Source organism: Myotis myotis, unplaced genomic scaffold, assembly GCF_014108235.1.
Source record: "Myotis myotis isolate mMyoMyo1 unplaced genomic scaffold, mMyoMyo1.p scaffold_m19_p_13, whole genome shotgun sequence".
Taxonomy (NCBI): Eukaryota; Metazoa; Chordata; class Mammalia; order Chiroptera; family Vespertilionidae; genus Myotis; species Myotis myotis.
The window spans coordinates 34144400-34164495 of NW_023416317.1; the positions used below are offsets into that span (position 1 = coordinate 34144400).

Consider the following 20096-nt stretch of genomic DNA (forward strand, 5'->3'; position numbering starts at 1 on the left):
AACTTCAGAGGGAAGGCAGGGGGCTGGGGCAGGGGGGCAGAGGTAAGAGATCAACCAAAGGATTTGTTTGCATGCATATAAGCCTAACTAAAGGACACAGACACTAGGGGAGTGAGGGCATGTGCTGGGGGGCGGGGAAGGGGGTGTGTGGCTGGGGAGAGGTCAATGGGGAAAAAAGGAGACATATGTAATACTATATGTAATATTTTAAACAATAAAGAATTTAAAAAATAAATACAAATAAAATGTACTACAAAGCTAAAAAAAAAAAAAAGAAAGAATAGCACAGATTGCAGTGAGCAGGCATCACACGTCGTGTCACACCAAATGATTTCATCGAGATTGCCTTTATTTTCACACTAGTCGGGATGAAATTTCACATTAGATGTGTCTTTTTCCAAACCTCTGCTTTGACTAATACTTCCAGGTTTTCACGTGGTAAAAAAGAAATCAAGTTTCAACTCACTTCCAAATTAGTTTTTACTGACTGCATACATTGATTTCTCTTTTGCTGCATAGCCAAAAAAATTAATGTTATGCCAAGTTCAAATTTCTTTACCATCCAGTTCTACATCATTTAAATAACTTTCAGGAACGTTTCAGCTACTTTTTGTAACTACTAGCATGCAGTCCTTCTCAAATCGCAAATCATTTTTCCCAAGTCCTCCGCTGGCAGGAAAAAGTTCAGTGGGTTAATAATCGACCTGAGATTGCAGAGAGGGCTTCATCACTTAGGAGCTGCGGCACTGTCTCAGGAAGGCAATCTCGATTTCATCCGTGATTAAAACAGAGGCAATAGTGATGAGGCTCTGCCTGAGTCTACAGGGCTGTCGGGACACACCAAACCTCACATTCTTCCTTGGTTTCGAACCGGTTGGCGTTGCCCCCACAGCCGCCATACCAGAACTGCTGGCAAGCCCGCTTGTCCTTGTTATAGTACCATTTCAGGATGTAATCCTGGCACTCGCCTTCCACTGGATCCATCAAACAGGGACCTGCCATAAAACAAATGCAGGGGGTTAAATTTCCTATATGAGCATGACAGGAAGGGAGCGATGGTTTGGTGTCACAGGCCTGAAAATGAATCCTAGCCTCACAATCTACTGGCTGTGTAGCCTTGAGCAAGGAACAATCTTTCTGAGCCTCAATTTCCTAGACCATATAAACAATATTTTTTTAAATAAAAACTTCTTCACAAGTTTTGTTGTAAGGTGTCACATAACATATGTGAAAGGTGTAATACAATTTCAGCTATTATTTTGCACAGTACCTAACACATGTCAGATACATCCGACAATGCATAAATGAGTGAGTGGATGAATGAATAAATAAATCTTTCTGAAACTGAGAATTCCTTACTTGTTTATTATACTTATTTCCCTCTTTATTCAAACCATCTCAACTGCTTCCCACTCTCAAAGCCTTCTAATAGCCTAAGCAAATACAGTTTATTTATTATTTATTGTATCTTGACACTTACCCAAGAAGTTAATATTAAAAGAAAAAACATGATGTTCCTGGAAAATGAAGAAACCGTTGGGAATCAACAAGTGACAACCGAGCAAAATCTGGGATACAGTGGATTCTAAATCAGACATTAATTTTTCCGGGTATTTTCGTTTCAGGTTAGCTCCACAGCACAGAATAGTGGTATCCTCCAGTTTCCCTAGGCCTTCCAATGGCTCTTGAATAAGGGAGATATCTTGCTTCAGAAAGCAAGAGTTAAAATTTGTGGTCTGTTCCTGGGAAGCTGCCTACGCACCCCCATTAGTGTAATCAGCACAGACTAGTTCTCTTGAAGGAGTGACCAGATGCGCTGGACCCAAGGGGATGAGATGCACTCTTAGTGGGGTAACGAATGGTCCTACGCCTTGAACAGGCACATTGGAATTGGCCAGCTGCATGGCTCTGACTTGGGGCGGAAGGACGGGGGAGAAAACAAGCAGCGAGGGCCCAGAAGGAGCCAGAACAAATGCTCCTCCAAAAATATTATCGGAGTCAACAGAAAAACAGTCCAGTGGTGAACTTTTGACTGTACTCTCTGGGTCCAACCGATAGATTTAGGGCTCCGCAGTTAGCGGACACTAATTTCTACCATTACAAACTGATTCCAAACTGACAGGCCAAGGACTTGTTTAAATAGATCTTTACTTTGCCCTGGATGGGTGGCTCAGTTCATTAGAATGTCAAGCCATACACCAGAAGGTCTCAGGTTCGATTCCTGGTCAGGGCACACAACTAGGTTGTGGGTTTGATCCCCGTCGGAGGGCATATGGGAGGTAACTGATCAATGTTTCTTTTATCTCTCTCTCTCTCTCTCTCTCTCTCTCTTCCAATAAATAAATAAATAAATAAATAAATAAATAAATAAATAAATAAATCTATCAATCTATCATTACTTTTCCTAGTGACACTTTGTGGCTTTTGGCTTTAGAAGCCCCACCCTTGCATTTACTGGCGAGACAGCCAGGGGCTGCTTCTCCTAGATGATTTCTCTAGAGCAGCGCTCTACAATGACCCTCTACAATGAGGGAAATATTCTATGTCTGCACTAATACAGTACTCACTGCTTATGTGGCTATTGGGTATTTGAAATATGGCGGTTGCATCCGAGGAACTGAATTTTCAGTTTCATTTAATTTCAAATGATTCTCTATTTAAATAGCTCATGTAGCTAGTCATTGGTCAGCACAGCTATAGGAAAGTCAATCCTCAATGCTTTAAACTACTTATCCCCAAGGTATTCTGTGCAACCTAAGGGAGCCTCAGAGTCTTAAGTTTACTTTCGTCAGTATACTATGGCATTGGGGGGCAAACAAGTTTTCTCCCGAGCAATTATTGCTGTGCCCCAATTTTACATTTGCATTGTTTTTACCAAGTGTGTTAACTTTTGCCTTTCTTAGAAGAATTCTGCAGCAGCAATCAGTTTTACTCAAACAAGTCTATGAATCCAGGAATGAAGAAAAGGGGAAGAGAAAGGAGGGCACTGGATAGGTGTGAGGAACAGCTACGATGACACTGCAATACGCCCGGGCTGGTTCTCTCTACTGATACATACGTCTCATGATGTAGCCCTTCTTGGAGGAGAAAGTCAAAAAATAGATCTGTGTGCTTTGGAGATAGCAATGAAACTGAAAATTATACAGAGATCGGCCTGGCTTCTATGACAATTCTTTACAAGTGCGTGCAATGAAAGGTTGCAGGTACCATGGAAGAATTTAGCTTAAGATGCAGGTGCACAAAGGAGGCCATGGAAATTTAAGACTACATGCGGGCCAGAAAGGACTCTAAGTAGTAGTGAAACTTGACCTGAGTATTAAAAGATGAGTACATGTAACTCAGGCAGATACTGTGAAGAGGCCACAAATGGACAGATGAGCATGAGCAAAGGCATGGAGACCTTGACTAAAGAACAGAGCTACTGCAAATAGTGCAAAAGGTATATGTAGGGAAGTGGCAACCAGTAGGCCTCAGAGGACAATGCAAGGTCTAGTCACAGAGGCCTGTGTGCCTTATCCAGGCATCTGAACACTATCTTATAAACCAGGGGAACGTCCAGCCCATGAAATCATTTGGTCTGGCCCTGCCCAGGCATTAGGGGTGAGATAATTAAATGTTTCACCGAATATAGCAGGCTGATACTTAAGTTGCTATGTTTGTGTGACCCATGAGTGATGTTATAAATATCCAAATGGCCCTTGGCAGAGAAAAGGTTCCCCACCCCCGTAATATAAACCATTGGGAAATAAAGAAGACAAATGACAGGATTAGATTTCCATTTTAGAAAACTTAATTTGGTGTTCAGACTGGAATAGGAAGGAGGACAAACTGGAAGAAATGAGACTCGTTAGACAGCATTGCAATTACACTCAAGGTATTAAAAGGGAAGATTGTGGGAAAGGGAATGGATCTGAGAGATGCGGAGGAGGAAGTCACACGAAGATGTGGTCACCAGTTGGAGGCAGGAGGAGAGGAGAGGAGAAAATTAGTGATGTTTGGGTTTTAGCTTTCCATTTCTGGGTCAATGGAGGTTCATTCCAAAATAAGAATAAAGGTAAAAAAGGTTTGAATAAGAAAGATGAGTCCCATTTGTTTAATTGAGTTTGTCTGAAATGACTGTGGGCATGTGCAATGGTGCCATCTGGAGGGCAGTTGGTTAACTAAGCTGGTCTGCAGCTCAGGAGAGAGTCAAAGATGGAAGGTACGGATTTGAAGTCATCAGTACAGAGGGGCTAGTGGAAGTCCTGGTGGGAAAGCTTGTCCCTGTAGGATGTATAGAGTCCTTGGAAGATTGAAAAAGGACCTTGGGGAAGGTATTGCAGGTTTACCATCAAATTCGTGACGCCCAAGCTTCAGGGCCCCTCATTTGCATCAAATATTCACTTTTGAATTAAATTTTAATAATTTTATATGCTTTTCTTAAAGAGGGTCCCTAAATTGTATAAATTTCAGGTTCCATGAAACCTGGTTCTCTCTGTGGGGCTAGAGCTGGAAAGAGGAGCCCGGATGGACTTGTCAGAAGTAGAACAAGAAGAGAATATCTCTGGGGCCAAGAGAGGAGAGTGTTTGAAGAAGAAGGTTACAGCCAGCCATAGCCCCATCCCAAAGAGCGCAAGTCAAGAGCCCTTTGGATTTTTTGTCAGTGGGAACAGCTGATGACAAGGGACAGCTCTTCTCTCTGACTGAAGGGCAGGAAAACACGGGAAGTTGCACCTGGCACTTTTCTTTCTTTTGAAAGCAAAAATATATGGGCATCAGATAGAGAAAGAGACATGCGGGAAGGAACTGGGAGAGGTGGTGAAGGTTTAGAGTATCCTTGGAATGCAATGAGAGAGGGACTGGCCACAGCCAAGTTACAGAATGGGTACAAAATTTGGGGGACCCTCAGGCCTTAGTTTTTGTCTGTGAATAGAATTGGATTGGATGACCGACATCTGCTGTCCTCCATCTCTTTCACCTTGACTTTGTAGGAAAGGCCCCCTTGGAGCAGTGGTTCGCACTCGTGGTTGCTCAGTGGAAGTGCTAGGCAGCACCCCCGTCCAGCGATTCGGATTGAATTGGTCTGGGGTGCGGTCTAGGCTTTGAGAATTTTTAGAGATTCCTATTTTACAGCCAAGACCAAAAATAACTGCCTTCGTGAAGTACCTGATAATATTATATACTGAAAACAGAATGATCAACGGGATAATTTTTCACCTAAGGAGGTAAAATGTGTTGCTGGGAGTGACCACTCCTCTGTCCATTGGTTTTGTTATTTCCTTTGAACATCTGTTTACTTTGGAACCTAAGTGGTAGGACATATCAGCATCTTAATACCTACCTTGGCTTGCAGGCTTGTTATGTGGCAAACACATAAATTAACAAGTTTTATTCCTCAAAACAACCCTGTGGGATAGGTATTCACACAATCCCCACTTTGCAGATCATAAGACTGAGCCACAGAGATGTGGCCACTTAGCTAGCAGCACCAGAGAGAGACCCATCTAGGCACATTCAAAACCTGGGCAATTATCTCTCATTTAATCTAGACTGACCACGCCACTCACTAGAAATTCTTCCAGCCCTCTTTTCCCCTACATTTTAAAAACTTGAGAGTCAAATCCTCCCAAATCTCTTTCTAATGTGTCACTGTTTTGCTCACTTTGTTGAGCCCATGTAAAAGGTCACATGGTATCTGCACTATTACCTGCTCTAATCCTAAATCATCGCTAGTTGTTTTAGATGAACCCAAAGGTTCCTGAAACTTGGTCGGTGCCTATGTGGCCACTCATAGATGAAGGAGGCTTCTATAAGCCAATGCATTTTCCTTCAAGGTCAGGAGCATGTTTGCCGCTTCTGCAATAGATCATGGCTTCTTCACAATGACATACAGACATGTCATAGGGTGTGCTCCCATCAAACCCCCTGAAATAGCTTCTGTTCAGCTCCCCGTTTACACTCAAGTGAAAGTTAGTCCTTGTATATGTTCTTAAACTAATTTCTTTAGCTGCATACATGAATTTGTGTATTTGGAAGGGAAGTATATAAAAGCCAAAATTTGCAAGCTAACACACACAGTACACAGGATTTTTTTTTTTAAGATAAAGATTTTTAAAAGTAAACTCAACCTAAGGAGTAAGGAATAGTTTGTTTGTTTGTTTTACCAGAAGTAGTGGCTGAATTTACTTCTCTTCCATTTTTCTTTTGTTTTGCAGACATTTCTTGTTCTTTTTCTTCAGTGGCATAGCCATTCTTTTCATAATTTTCAAGTGCTTCTTGCTGAGTTACAGATGTCATCGTTGCTGTTCCGTTCTCCTCCAGAAAAAAATCTGTTGCTTCAAGTGCTTCCAAATCATCAGCAAAGCCAGATATGCCACGCTCGCGATTGGGCAGCCTACATACAAACAACCCATGTCAAACCGTGCAACCAGACCATGAGAACTGAGACGTTCATTTTCCAATTGATACTGCTGCACTCAATAAAGCTTTGGGTTTGAACATTTCCTAATGACTTTGTTATCACATTAGCTACCTTCTTAGGTTTGCAGAGGCATTTGGACAAAAGTAGCAACAATATGTTTAGCATTATTAACTTTACCTCTGGGACAATTAGAAGATGGGGATGGGGTGGAATGGAAAATTTTAATTTTTGCTTTTATACATTTATGTGTTCTTTCAATGTTTTATATTGGTCCTGTATTACTCTTAAGGAAAGAAAAGACACACCATATCAGGGTTGTCAAACACGGGCGCATCCTCGCTCCAGTAGCTTGGGGTCAGGTCAAGGACTGACACTGCCTGTGACCTTTCTCTAGGGAGTTGTCTCCTGCAAGGGACAGAGCTATGGGACAACCTCAGCTCTAATCCTCAGCCTACCTCTTAATAAGTGACTGCCTCTGAGTGTCCCCTCGGCTGGGGCCCCCACATTCTTCAATGAGCTCTGGGGGTGGGTACTGGTTTGTTCCACCTAAAAAAAATATTTCAAAATAAAGTCAAATCAAATAAAGCATAAAATAATATAAAACTTGAAAATAAACTAAACATAAAGTAAAATAAAGCATAAAAGCAAAAATATTATCCATTAACACAAAAACTTAAAAGACAAAATGAAAATCAAATAAAGCATAAAATAAAGTAAAATATACAATAAAGCAAAATAAAAAGCAAAACAAAATAAAAATTAAATGAAACAAACATAAAAACAAAAATCTATTGACATAAAATAAAAAAGATGTAAAATAAATTCAAGCAAAGAATAACACAAATACAAAAATAAAATTTAAAGAAATGAAAACATAAAATGCACACTGTCATATGAATAATGTAAAATCACAACATAAAAGAAACCTAACATAATAAAACATAACATAATAAAAAAATCAAAACATATAGTGCAACCTGATATAACATAAAAATAAAAAAATGAAATTAAAACCGACTAGAAAAGTGATTCATTCAGCCTTCGTCTCCCTCAAAGAATCACTAAGCCATCAGCCATATATTGCAAATCTCTCTTCCATCTCCTACAACAATAAGAAATCAGAAATTCAGAGTGCTTCACTGACCTTTCTGGGGTTACACAGCTCCCTAGTGGCAAAAGTAGGACTAGAACCTAGTCATTGATCTTTGTACCTCTCCAACTGGAGAGGCACAATGCTGTGTCAGTACTTCTAAGCTGTCCATCAGACTCCCTTTGATTCCTTCACTGAGGGGCAGATGTCCCTCAATACTCCCAGCAGGAGATCACACCCTCTTATAAACTGAGAAATTCGTGTCTCCCAGCAACAAGGCCTCACAGGTCACATCCAAGGCCCCCTATACATGACCTGATTGGGATTAGCAGTGGTGGACAGAGCCCAAGCAAGACAAACTCCTGGAAATGTCACCAGATCAATACCCACCCCCAAATCCCAACCATCTCCATTATCATGCTAGGAATACAGCTTGGGTACTGGCTGCCCATGAGTTTGGTTCAACTAGTTTGGTTCTGATTGGAGGTGAGGACACTAAGACAGGAGATGGGGAGGAATTCCTGCCCAGGTGCACTGTCAGTGTGCCCCTTAACCTTCCCTGTTGGCTCCATCCACCCAACCTGAGCAAGTCCCAGAAAAATAAATGTCCTATACTCTTGTTACTCAAAGCGTGGTCCACGGCCTACCAGCATCAGCATCATTTGGGAGCTTGTTAAAAATGCAGAATCCCAGCCCCAGCTCAGACCTACTGAATCAGAATCTACATTTGACAAGATTCCCCAGGAGATGCACGTGCATGTGAAAATCTGAGAAGCACTATTATGCACCACTGGATTCTGGGAAATAGTAATAGCAACAACTATGCCTTCTAATTGTAGAGCACTGGTGCTTTTGAACCTCCTCCATGCACATATTTGAATGTAGGCTTCACAGATCAGAAAGAGACTGTAATTTTCATTTTGGTAAATGAGAAAATCGAGAGATGGGGGGGACACTTGAGGCCTCCCAACCACCAGCTGAGAGGTTCCAGGCAAAAAAAAAAAAACCAACATTAGGCTGGGCACCGTGTCAGGGCAATGGCAGCTCAGGGTTTTCAGGAAACGGGGTGCTCCTCTAGGGTCTCCCCAGAGGTTGTGAGGCTGCATGCACCTCAGCAAGGCTGAAGGCTCAGTGGGCACCTGCTCGCCCATGCCAGGCTGTGCAAGTAGTCCTCCCCACCCCAGCCCACCCAGGCATCCCGTGCTCAGAGATTGCTCACTTTGTAGGAGGTTCAGGAAGGCCCATGTGAAGCGCCTGGCGTAGGCCACCTCTGGGTCTGAGATCCCCCGCAGGCGCAGCAGGTGCTGCTCAGAGGGGGTGCTGGCCACTCCAGCCAGCTCAGCCAGCTCACGGGTTCCCACGCCGGGACCCAAGGCCAGCACAAACAGAGTGATGCCCTTGCACTTGGCCTCCAGGGACAGAGTCCTCAGCTTCTCCCGGTCCCAGCTGCTAGTCTCACTGGCCACGATGGCGAAGAGAACCTGTGCCCTCCTGGGCAGCGGGGCTGCCAGGAGCACCTTCTCTAGTGTCCACTCCAGGGCATGGCCCAGGGCCGGGGCTCCCTGCAGGGGGTGGCCCACAGCCTCCCGGATGAGCCTCTGCATCTGTGCCCGGTGGCCAGAGGAGGTCAGGGGGAAAGCCTCCAGCACAGGGGGCCGTCCTGCTCCCGGCCGGAAGCCTGGAGTCGTGTGCGTCACCAGAGCCACGCGAGCCCCGTGGAGGGACACGTCTGGCTGCGCAGCCACCTCCAGGTTGTCGAGAGTGGTGTCCACTAGACGCAACGCGGCTTGGTATACATCGGCACCGACGCCGTGGGAGCTGTCCACCACGAAGGCCACGTCCACGTCCACCGCCAGGGGTTCGGGGGTGCCCGACCTGCACTCCGGGGCTGGTCGGCACTTGTCTGGAAAGGAAGGGCAGGAGAGGCCAGAGTTACCATGCATCCCTTTCCTTTCCATGCAAACACACTTCCACACTCTTGGTAAGAACAGGTGCTGCTAAATGTTATTTGTGTTGACAAGAGCCACAGATGGGCGCTGTACCTAAATTCCCATTTTTCAGAAGAATTGAGACAATAATTCCACATTTAATATTTTTAACTACTGGGCCATATGGCTTCTTCATTTTTAGGTTCATAGACATCTTCCTGGTTCAGTCCAGGTCCTACCTCTGACCTTGGGCAAATTACTCAGCCTTCCTACTGCCTCCGTTTCCGCATCTGTCAGATAGGGACAGTGATGATAATAATAGTACCTACCTTGTGAGGTTTAAATTTTTTAAATGATTCAATATACATGTAACTGCTCAGAACAATGCCTGATACAGGAAAAACTCAAGTTCAATAAATACCGGCTAAGTCTATGCTTCTACAGGAGAGGAAACTGAAGTCCAGAGAGACAATATGTCAAATGAGATGATGGATGTGAAAGCCGTTTATCAGCTGTTACATACTCTGCCGATGGCAATGACTGCATTTGACTTGACCAAGCTCTCAGGACCACATCTCTCATGGCAGCGTTACATCTTAATGTGGCTCAAGAAGAGGAAACAATTAAATCCCCTTCTGATTTCAGTGATAGGACTCTAGCCCTGGGTGACGTGGGGATGGATGAGAACCCTCCACACATAGGCGTGCATGGGTTTCAGCACAAAATTTTCTCTGGCACAGGCCAGTGTGACATGTGGGATAGAGTGATGGAGGCTGAAGATAGAGACATTGAATGACCTGCCAATATTCCACTGGTGGTCAATGGCAAATCCAGGCCTAAACCCAGGACTCTTGACTCTTAGTTCCATGGTCTGCCCTTCACACTAAGGTGCCACTAAAGAAGGAACACAAGGCCAGCCATCTACAGGAACCTGGCAGGACAGGTGAGTAAGCAGAGCAGGCCAGGGGTAAGACAATAGGGAGGGGAAGGAGAGATGAGGCATTAGCAGGCACTTGCCCCATTTAAAGTGGATAGGCAGCCCTGACCGGTTTGGCTCAGTGGATAGAGCGTCAGCCTGTGGACTCAAGGGTCCCAGGTTTGATTCCGGTCAAGGGCATGTACCTTGGTTGTGGGCACATCCCCAGTGGGGGGTGTGCAGGAGGCAGCTGATCGATGTTTCTCTCTCATCGATTTTTCTAACTATCCCGCTCCCTTCCTCTCTGTAAAAAATTAATAAAATATATTTTTTAAAAAATAAAGCGGATAGGCACAACTCAGCTCTGGCTGACTGTGGCCACATGGGAACCCAACATCTGTGACTCTCCAGACTATTCTGACTTCCTAAGAAAAACTGTTAATCCAGAATTACCAGGAAATTCCCAGATTCTAAAATTCTGCACATACCAAGAAAATAAACATCTGCAGAACAGATCTGGCCTATGGCCACCAACTAATTCATCCTATTCTCTGCACATCAGTCTGATCAGAAATGCTGCCCATGCTTACCATAGCAGAGGACGCAGCGGGCCAAGCGTTCCACGTCCTGCTGGCTCTTAGTCTCCCAGATGAATAGGTGAAATCTGTTGGTTCCATCCATCTAATCCAAACACACACACAAGTTTGTCATTTACTGAATTAAGTTTAGGCCACGTTTTTTTCCAATTCAGGTGATAAAAATATTAATATGGTATTTTTAAAATAATATAATTATAATTTAAATAATATATTTATACATTTTTAAATAATATTATATATATGAATATATATTAATATAGGCATATATAGACATTATATTCATATATATATATTGGCATTACCTATTACAATTATTAATAGTCATTTCATTCTCTGGTTCTAACCTGGAGGTTGGACTGTCATTGTTGTGGATACAAGAGCTGTGGGGTCTTCAGGCTCCTGATGTGTATAACCTCAATTAGTGTAATGTTGTGTTGGAATGCGGGTCAGGGAGTTGAGGGTTCGATCATTTATAAATTCCATAAATCTTTAGTGATTGTCCACAGTCTGCAGGATGCAGTGTGGTGAGAGCTATAAACACGAACAGCGCCTCCCTTTAAGGAGGCGGTTATGTAAGTCATATACCATTAGATTGGAAAGAGGCAGTTACCTAAGCGAGGCCTTTCCAGAGTATTCCTGGTATTCAGAGTTGAGACATATCAAAGCCAGAAGGCAGGAATGAGGAGGAATCAGGGAAGGTTCTGCAGGGATGGCAAATCTGCTTATCTCCTTCACTGAACCTTTCCAGTTAGGATTAGTCAATAACTGATATCGAGGTTTCAAAGTAAAATATTAAATAATAGCAACAATAAATCCAACAAGGCCCATGTGACAAGTGGTTAGATAATTAGCAAACCCACTCCCTCTTCTTCCTAGGGCCACAGCTCCACTCCATCTCCCACCCTCCCCTGCAGTTCAGTGGGACCATAGGACCGGGGTCTAACCAATGGCATGTAGGTGAAAGTGACGTATGCCATTTCTAGTGCATGCACTATCCCCCACTGCTCCCGTGGGCCGCATGTAGAAGATCCAGAAGAAGGCTTTGAGGCCAATGGGTATGATGAGGGCCTCTGATGAGGAGCCCAGGTCCTAAAATGGCTGAAGCAACACCCCCCAACCGCCCCTCCCACATACCCAGAGTCCTGCGTGCACTTGTGCTAGATGGCAGAAATAATACTTGATCGTAGTAAGCCACTGAGCCTTAGGCATGAATCGTTTCACAGTCAACCTGCCCTGACTAATACGGACTTTTCGCAGAATCTTCACCTCATGATGAAATTAAAAATGCTTTCAGATTGTTTCTCTCAGGAATTGAGGTGTGGTTTGCAAAGAGGTGGGTATCTAGGCCTACTCGTGTCCAATCTCTGTCTCCTGTCTGTCAAATCCTATAGGAGAGGGCCCCACTGAAGGTCAGTTTCTCCTCCTTCATCCTTGCGGCCCAGACCAAGCAAGCTCGAGACCCTCGTCCGGTAGCAAGGTGCCAGGCATATGAAGATGTCGTGCTGGCCCTCAGAAAGTCAGATAGGCAAGGCTGGCTTTGAAAAAGAACTTTCTGTAGCATATGCTCCACACAGAGCTCTTTACGCTTTCTGTTTAGGGCTACAGCATATCCCAAACATTCGAGTGCAACCCTTGTGGGGAAAGAAATATAAAGAGTTGAACTTTTGTTTATGCTAATGTAACGCAAAAAAAGGAAGAAGAAAACCCAAACGTGGGAACTTTCCTAAGTCTCCTAGAAGGAAGGCGAGATGCATCCTCTCTTGTTCTTCACATGACAAAGGCAACCTAAATTATGCTTTTTCCTGACTTAGAAATTCAAATCAGCCAAGACTAATTAAACAGCTACTACATAAAAGTGTTAACAAGCCATATGAAGATTTAAAAAAAAAAAAAAAATGACACACAGCCACGCCTTCAAAGAGCTTAAGTGGAAAGATCGACAAACCATTTTCAAGAAAAGGATCCAATAATATGTTTTAGGAACACAGAAAGGGGAGACTAATTTCAAGGGAAAAGGATAGAGAGACCCTGATGAACATAACAGCATCTGGCACTTCTGAAAGAATGAGTAGGATATTGACCAGGCAAAGAAGCAGGGAAAAGCATTATAGTATGGAGGAACAGCATATACAACGGTCCAGAGGTAGGCAGGTTATCTATAGGATTCTTCTCAAGGCTCCCACGTCCCAGAGGTTAGAAAACACCCACCTCCAATGTGCAGCTACACAGCACATCTGAAAGCACATCTGCCAGATGGAGGGGGCTAACATGAAGTCTGAGTGCAGAGTTGCCAACATTCAACATTCATTCAGATCTGCCCCACCAAACCAAATGGAACTAATTAATCACCAGGGATTAGAGAAAACAGTGTAGGCACGCATATCACACATGGCTAGCTTTCCTGGAAATCACATGAGGCAATTCGGAAGGCTTCTGAAATCAGGATCCCCGGCAGGGCTCCAAGAGATATGAGAAGACTAGATAACCCTAGGAACATCGATTTTTACCCCAAGAGTTCTGGGGAAATGCTAAGTTAGGATACGTTATCTTCAAATCCCAGGAAACACGGGTGAAGTGTGTTAAAAAAATGTAGAATTTATGTGAATTTTAAGGTAGCATGAAGAACTTCAAAACAAGTTCAAATAGTTCCCAAGTGTGTACAAAGGAGTGATTCATAAAAAAAAGTTTATGTGGCACAAATGGATTTTGTGTCATGAACCCAGGTCCTAGTCTGTGATCTACTGTAATTGGCTATGTGACCTTGGACAAGCCTCTGGCCTCAGTTTCCTCAGCAACAGAGATTTAGGATAGGACTCGGTGCTGCTACGTTTTCCTCCTGTTCCAACAATTACTGTTTTCTGTACGTGTCTCAAGTTCAGGACACTGTGTTACCTTATACTCTTGAGCAGCTAAGAGAATGCACTTGTGCATCTGTTTTTCGGTTTGTTGGAAAATGACCAGATTCAAATGAATTGGAATAGTTTAAAAGCTTGCATCTTTGTGAAAACTTTCCTGCCTGGCCAGCGTGTTTCAGTGGTTGAGCATCGACCTATGAACCAGGAGGCCACGGTTTGATTCCCGTCAGGGCACATGCTGGGTTGTGGACTCCATCTCCAGTGTGGGGCATGCAGGAGGCAACCTATCAATGATTCTCTCTCATCATTGATGTTTCTATCTCTCTCTCCCTCTCCCTTCCTCTCTGAAATCAATAAAATATATTTTAAAAAAACACAAAACTTTTCTTAGGAAGAATAATTTTATGATCATGTTTAAATTTTTCCTGTTCCTGCAAAAATAAAATTGTGGGAACAAGTATTCAAAAACACAATGGAAGTCCATAGGGAAACTATGATTCAGTATAGATTCATTTGTATTTAGTTGTTATTCATTAACATTTAATTACTTGGGCTTTGAACTTGCCAGCATGGTCCTCGTCACTGATAAGGAAGTAGACAAGATAATTCCTGAGAAACTTCAGAGAGACAGTGTTAGGAGGGAATCCCAGAGTGAGGAGAGAAAACAGTCTCTAAATGTCTTCTGCAAACTCCCATCAGCACCAGAAAAGGAAATCTCAAAACTTAAGTACCTCAAATACAAACCAACTGATCTGCTCAAGGTTCAAAGCTTTACTAAAGTTTGAATCAGCACCTTTGGGAATTCTCTCAACCAACTTTATTCCTGAACTACAGGCCCAGTGCATCAATTCATGCACCGGTGGGATCCCTCGGACTGGCCTGCAGGGATCGGGCTGAAACCAACTCTCCAACACCCCCTGAGGGGTCCCGGATTGCGAGAGGGCACAGGCCAGGCCAAGGGACCCCACCAGTGCATGATCAGGGCTGGGAAGGGACCACAGGAGGGCTCCAGAGTATGTCCAGCCCCTCTAGCCCAGTTCCAATCAGGGCCAATAGGGCCATCTTGCCCAGTCCTGATTGGGCAAACCCCAGCAGCAAACTAACTTACTGGAGCATCTGTCCCCTGGTGGTCAGTGCACATCATAGCGACAGGCTGAACAGTCGAATGGTCGGACACTTAGCATATTAGGCTTTTATTATATAGAATATCCAGTTGTGCTCTATAGGGACAAGTTGTATGCTAAAGACAGGAGTATAAGGGGTTTGAGAAGATGAAGCACATGGATTTACATTAGCACCCTCTTTTATTTTAATAAACAGAAAGACATTTCCTGAAAGGATATAGGCAACCCTCGAACCTGAGCCCTCACTATTAAAAAACTCTCCATAGGCCCTGAGTTAGAGAGACCCACAGGGTCTCAGCTGTTGTATTCAGCTGCCAGAGGCCATGGGACAATGTTCATTCCTAGGAGTGAGTAAGGGGGTACTTTTGGCTTAGACAGAAGGGAGGAGAGGGATAGAAAGTAAGTGCTGGGGAGGAGAATTTGGCAGAGGAAGAGCTAACTGGACCCTAAGGAGGGAGAGTTAGAAAAAAATCTGGCATCCAGTTGAGGTAAGGGCTCAGGGAACAAGGAGGGAAAACTGAAAAAATGAGGGAAGGACACAGAAGAGAACAGTCATGTAACCTGTGACTGACCCTGGAGCTTGAGTCCAGTTTGGGCTCCTGCCACTTGGCATGGTCCCACCAAGACTGCCATGAGGTCTTCCTGGACTCCCCAGCAAATATTAGGGGTCAGCATTGGATTGAGGTTGCTGGATAGCGGGGTGGGACCAGGGAACCAGACATATGGGAAAGCCAATGCCAGGACTATGTAGTTTAGAACAAGTCATTTCACCTCTGACCTTCCCTTACCTCCTCTGGAAATGTAGACTAGCATTATTAACTTGTAGGATGATTGAGATCATACCAACATTCCTCAAAATTTAACATTTATGCAAACCATCTGGGGATCTTAGTAAAAACACAGACAGGGCCTATTTGATTAGATTGGGGGTAGAGCTTGAGATTTGGCATTTCTCACACACCTGGGTGATGCTAGTGTGACTGGTCCCAGGATGACATTTTGAGTGGTGAGGGGTTAAGATGGCAAGACATGAAAAGCATGTAGCATGGCAGTTGGAACTCCATAGGCACTCACCAAATAAAAGCTATCCAATTTAACAGTTCCTGGGCCAAGGTGCCCTCTTAAGGACCTTGAGAAGATGGTAATAATAATGGCTCACACTGAGTATGCACATAGAACGTGTCAGATGTCCCTGTAGTACTATCCTATCTAATAAAGAGCTAATATGCTAATTAGACCAAACAGCAGAATAACTGTCTGGACAAAGCCGAGGCTGTGAGGGCTAAGGTAGCCGGGGCTGTGAGGGCTAAGCCCCTTGCACGAATTTTGTGCATTGGGCCTCTAGTCTCTTACAATTCCCACAACAAACCTGTGAGCTTATCCCTATTTTATGGGTGAATAAATTGAGGTTCCAGTGCTAAGTAATATGTCCAAACAACTTTGGAGACAAAGCCCTAGTTTGAAGCTTCATTGCCTAATTTGCTCCTCAGTTGCTGATCCTGGCTTTAGGGGAGTAACAATCCAACAGAAAACAGCAGTCCCCAAGGCCTCAGCAAGGGCCTGTCTGGACAACCCAGTATTTTCTTTAAAAAAAAAAAAAGAAAGAAAAGAAAAGAAAAAGAAAAAAATATGTATATATATCAACTTTTATGAATTCTGAAATTATACCAACATTTTTAAAAACCCCAGATTCTCTTTGGCCTTCCTCTTAACATAGGGGAAAGCAAAAGGAGGTTTGCAGTTGTAATACAAATAAATAATACAATAACTAATAAATAATAATACAAGAATAAACTCTGTTGCCCTGAACACTGTGGCTCAGGTGATTGAGCATCATCATGTGCACTGAAAGGCTGCTGGTTTGATTCCCCGTCTGAGCACAGGCCTGGGTTGGGAGCTCGATCTCTAGTAGGGCAGCGGTCGACAACCTTTTGGACCTCACGGACCACCAGTTGGTGACCACTGCAGTAGGGGATATGTAGGAGGCAGCCAATGGATATGATGCTTTCATGTCAATTTTCTCTCTCTTGCTCTCACTCTCCCTTTCTCTCTAAAATCAATTTTTTAAAAAATATTTTTTAAAAAAAGAATGATTGTGTGTACTCACAACTTAGATAAATCTACTTTTGCCCACCCCTGTATTTTCATCTTCTAAAGCTCATTTTACTTTTTATCTTCATGATAGTCAGAAATCCAAATCCATTCCTTAGGGTTTGTTTTTTTGAGAACAATACACAAATAGAAATAGGGCCAGTTCATAGATCTATCTCATAGTATTGCTGTAAAGATAAAATAAATTAATGCATGGAAAGAACTTTGAACTTCTAAACTCTCTTCCTATTTTTGACTTCTTAATTAAAACCTCATTGCTAATGGGAATTCCAAACCTTGAGCAAGTTAACGTCTTTTAGTTTCATCATCTAAAACATGAGCCCATATTAATAGTTATCTCACTGGGATTAAGTGAATCAATAAGTGGGAAGATCTTAGAACTGAGCCTGGCTCAATAAACATGAGCTATTTTCTTAGGTATTGTTTCAAGGGAACATATGCTATATTTTTTATAAAGAAAAATTAAATTTGAAATCTGGCACACAAATTGCATTTTTCCTGTAATCCCCTGGTTTTTAACTTTTAAAAAAAATTGGGTGAATGAAGTCATGTTTTGAGACCCTTGGACACTTCTTGACAATGGGATTAGGCTCAAATAGTCCAAATGCTGTAATACTGTTTTATCCAGGGCTGAGAGGACTCAATGGATGGTTTAAAGAATTTTTCAATATACCCACAGCCTCCAAGCATGTTTAAATGGACTGAGATGTTAGGGCATCTGTTTATATAATTGTTTCAAATTGAATAACCATCATTTTGCCAGAAGCATCTGGGTGCTGATCTGAAAAATAAAATAATATAGAGGTAAAAGACAAAGTCTCCACAGATAGTCAAGGAAAGCCCTAGGTAGATCATTCAGAAGAAAAGTCACAGGAAATTCACACTCTCCTAACTGAACTCCCCTACAAATAGAGCCCAGGATAGGGGAGGTTAATGTTGCAATATGCCCAGTTGTAAAGAAATGAAGATTTTTCTAAAAGGCCCTGAAAGGCGGTTCTCGTTTTCACAGTTTATCTCCTTGCTAATATCACCAGAAATGAGGTCATTTATTACATTTGAGCTGGCAAGCACCATTTAACATCCTTTCTAAATTGTTAAATTTAAGGAACAGAGTGGTGTCCCAGCATCCTGGGGCAAGAATATGTCCAAGAAATGGAGAGGAGAGCAGATAGAAGTGACAGGAATGAGGCCCATGAATATGTAAGCAGGCAAGTTCTTCTCACAAGCCACTATATCCTGTTACTCGGAACCTAAAGCAACAAAGAGGGCAAGAACCTCTTGGGAAAGGATCGTCTCTACATCAGATCCAAGTACTGTCTGCTCTCAGACAGCAGCACTGATGAGCATTTGAGGGATGTAACTTTACCCTACATATCACTCTCCGATCATTAGGGAAATGCCATCCAGAAAATAGATAGTTACACCTGGCAAGAAGCCTAGATAATGTCTAGTTGTGACCCTCTCCATTTTAGAGCTGAGCAAAATGAAACTCAGAAAGTTGAAGTGACTTTTCCAAAGTCACCTCATTATTGATGAAAGAGTCAAAGACAAAACCTACATCTCTAATGTAAACCATTATTTGTTTATACTCTGCCTTTATTACTCCTTTCAGGAGGTCATTGAGAGTTGCCTCCATCCCCACTAACCCATCCCTGTCCAGACATCCTGCTAGGCCAGCGGTTCTCAACCTGTGGGTCTTGACCCCTTTGGCAGTTGAATGACCCTTTCACAGGGGTCACCTAAGACCATCCTGCGTATCAGATATTTACATTACCATTCATAACAGTAGCAACATTCCAGTTATGAAGTAGCAACAAAAATAATTTTATGGTTGGGCCACATCATGAGGAACTGTATTTAAAGGACCAGAAGGTTGAGAACCACTGTGCTAGGCAAAAAGGACGTACCCTGAACAAGGAATGCACCCTCTGCATTTTAACTTTGTTTCTCAAAGCCCAAAATATCTGTCCATCCTTTCCATCAGTTTTCAAGCTGTCACAATTTTATCTATTGATTCTTAGAAGTATATTCACAGCTGTGTCAACAAAATCTCTCACCTACTGCTGCTATTGCACACTCAACCTCCAAAGAAAATGAAGTAGTCTAGCCCAGCCAAACTCATTAGCTATTAGGTCGAATGATATGACATTTCCATTTTTTCCAGTCAAAAACAATTGAATATTGGCAATGTCACATGGCTCAACCTGACACTCATAAGCCTCTGGGAGGCTCTTAAGTAGAGAATAGCAACTTAGATCCAAGACGGTGAGTGGAGTAGGTGGATGTTACACTCAGTTCCTCCCAGGACCAAACTGGAATTACAATTAAAATATAGAGCAATCAACCTGAATAACCAACTGAAGACTAGCTGAAAATAAATCTTATAAGCAAGGATTTACAGAAGAAGCCACAGTGAGACTGGTAGGAAGGGTATGTGAAAGGGCTGCCCGCCCCACCCACAACCATCACCCCCCGTCCACCCCCCCCCCACCCCGTCCAGCAGCTGAGATTTCAGAGGGCTATAAAAACTGTGAAGGTTTGCCCTGAGAAGTGTAAGGTCTCATCCCCAAGTTAGACTCCCCAGCCAATAGCACATATATTGGGGTGTAAACATATAAAAACCCAACCAGCTCTTCACTTAAAATCGGTCCACATTATCTGCTTTCCTCTATGGATATGTATTTTCTAGACCCAAGTGAGAAAAGAAAATTATATCCTGTGGACCCCCACAAAACAACTTACAACCGTGGTTTAACATAAGCTCTGAAGGCAGACCTCAGTCTGCCACCAACTAGATACTTGACTTTCAGTGACAGACTTAACGTCTCCAAGCCCCAGTTTTCTTATTTCTGAAATGGAGATATACCATAAACCTAACTTACAGAGTTTGGGGAATAATTAAATAATTTATGAGGTACATAGCACGAAGTATGTGCTCAAGAATGGCCAGCCAGCACGAATAGCAGAGTCCATAATGAATACACCCTCTATGCATACACATCAATTTCTGGGAAATTCTTCCCTTGAACAGCTCTCATTCCTCCTGTGGTCCTTGATGGAGAGGTAAGGACC

The 20096-nt window shown here is 43.1% G+C and overlaps 1 protein-coding gene across 1 annotated transcript in view; it reads right to left on the reverse strand.

Annotated features, from left to right (window-relative positions):
* Positions 1 to 328: 328 nt before the first annotated feature.
* The window catches only part of LOC118668195 (collagen alpha-4(VI) chain-like), a 103200-nt gene continuing 83432 nt past the window's right edge, over positions 329 to 20096 (reverse strand). Inside the window, exons 34-38 of the mRNA XM_036332649.1 lie at positions 10925 to 11015; positions 8710 to 9393; positions 6856 to 6946; positions 6144 to 6373; positions 329 to 995 (exon numbers count right to left, since the gene is read on the reverse strand). Of these exons, the coding sequence (XP_036188542.1) occupies positions 820 to 995; positions 6144 to 6373; positions 6856 to 6946; positions 8710 to 9393; positions 10925 to 11015 (1272 nt within the window). The 3' untranslated portion in view covers positions 329 to 819. The remainder of the gene's footprint in view (positions 996 to 6143; positions 6374 to 6855; positions 6947 to 8709; positions 9394 to 10924; positions 11016 to 20096) is intronic.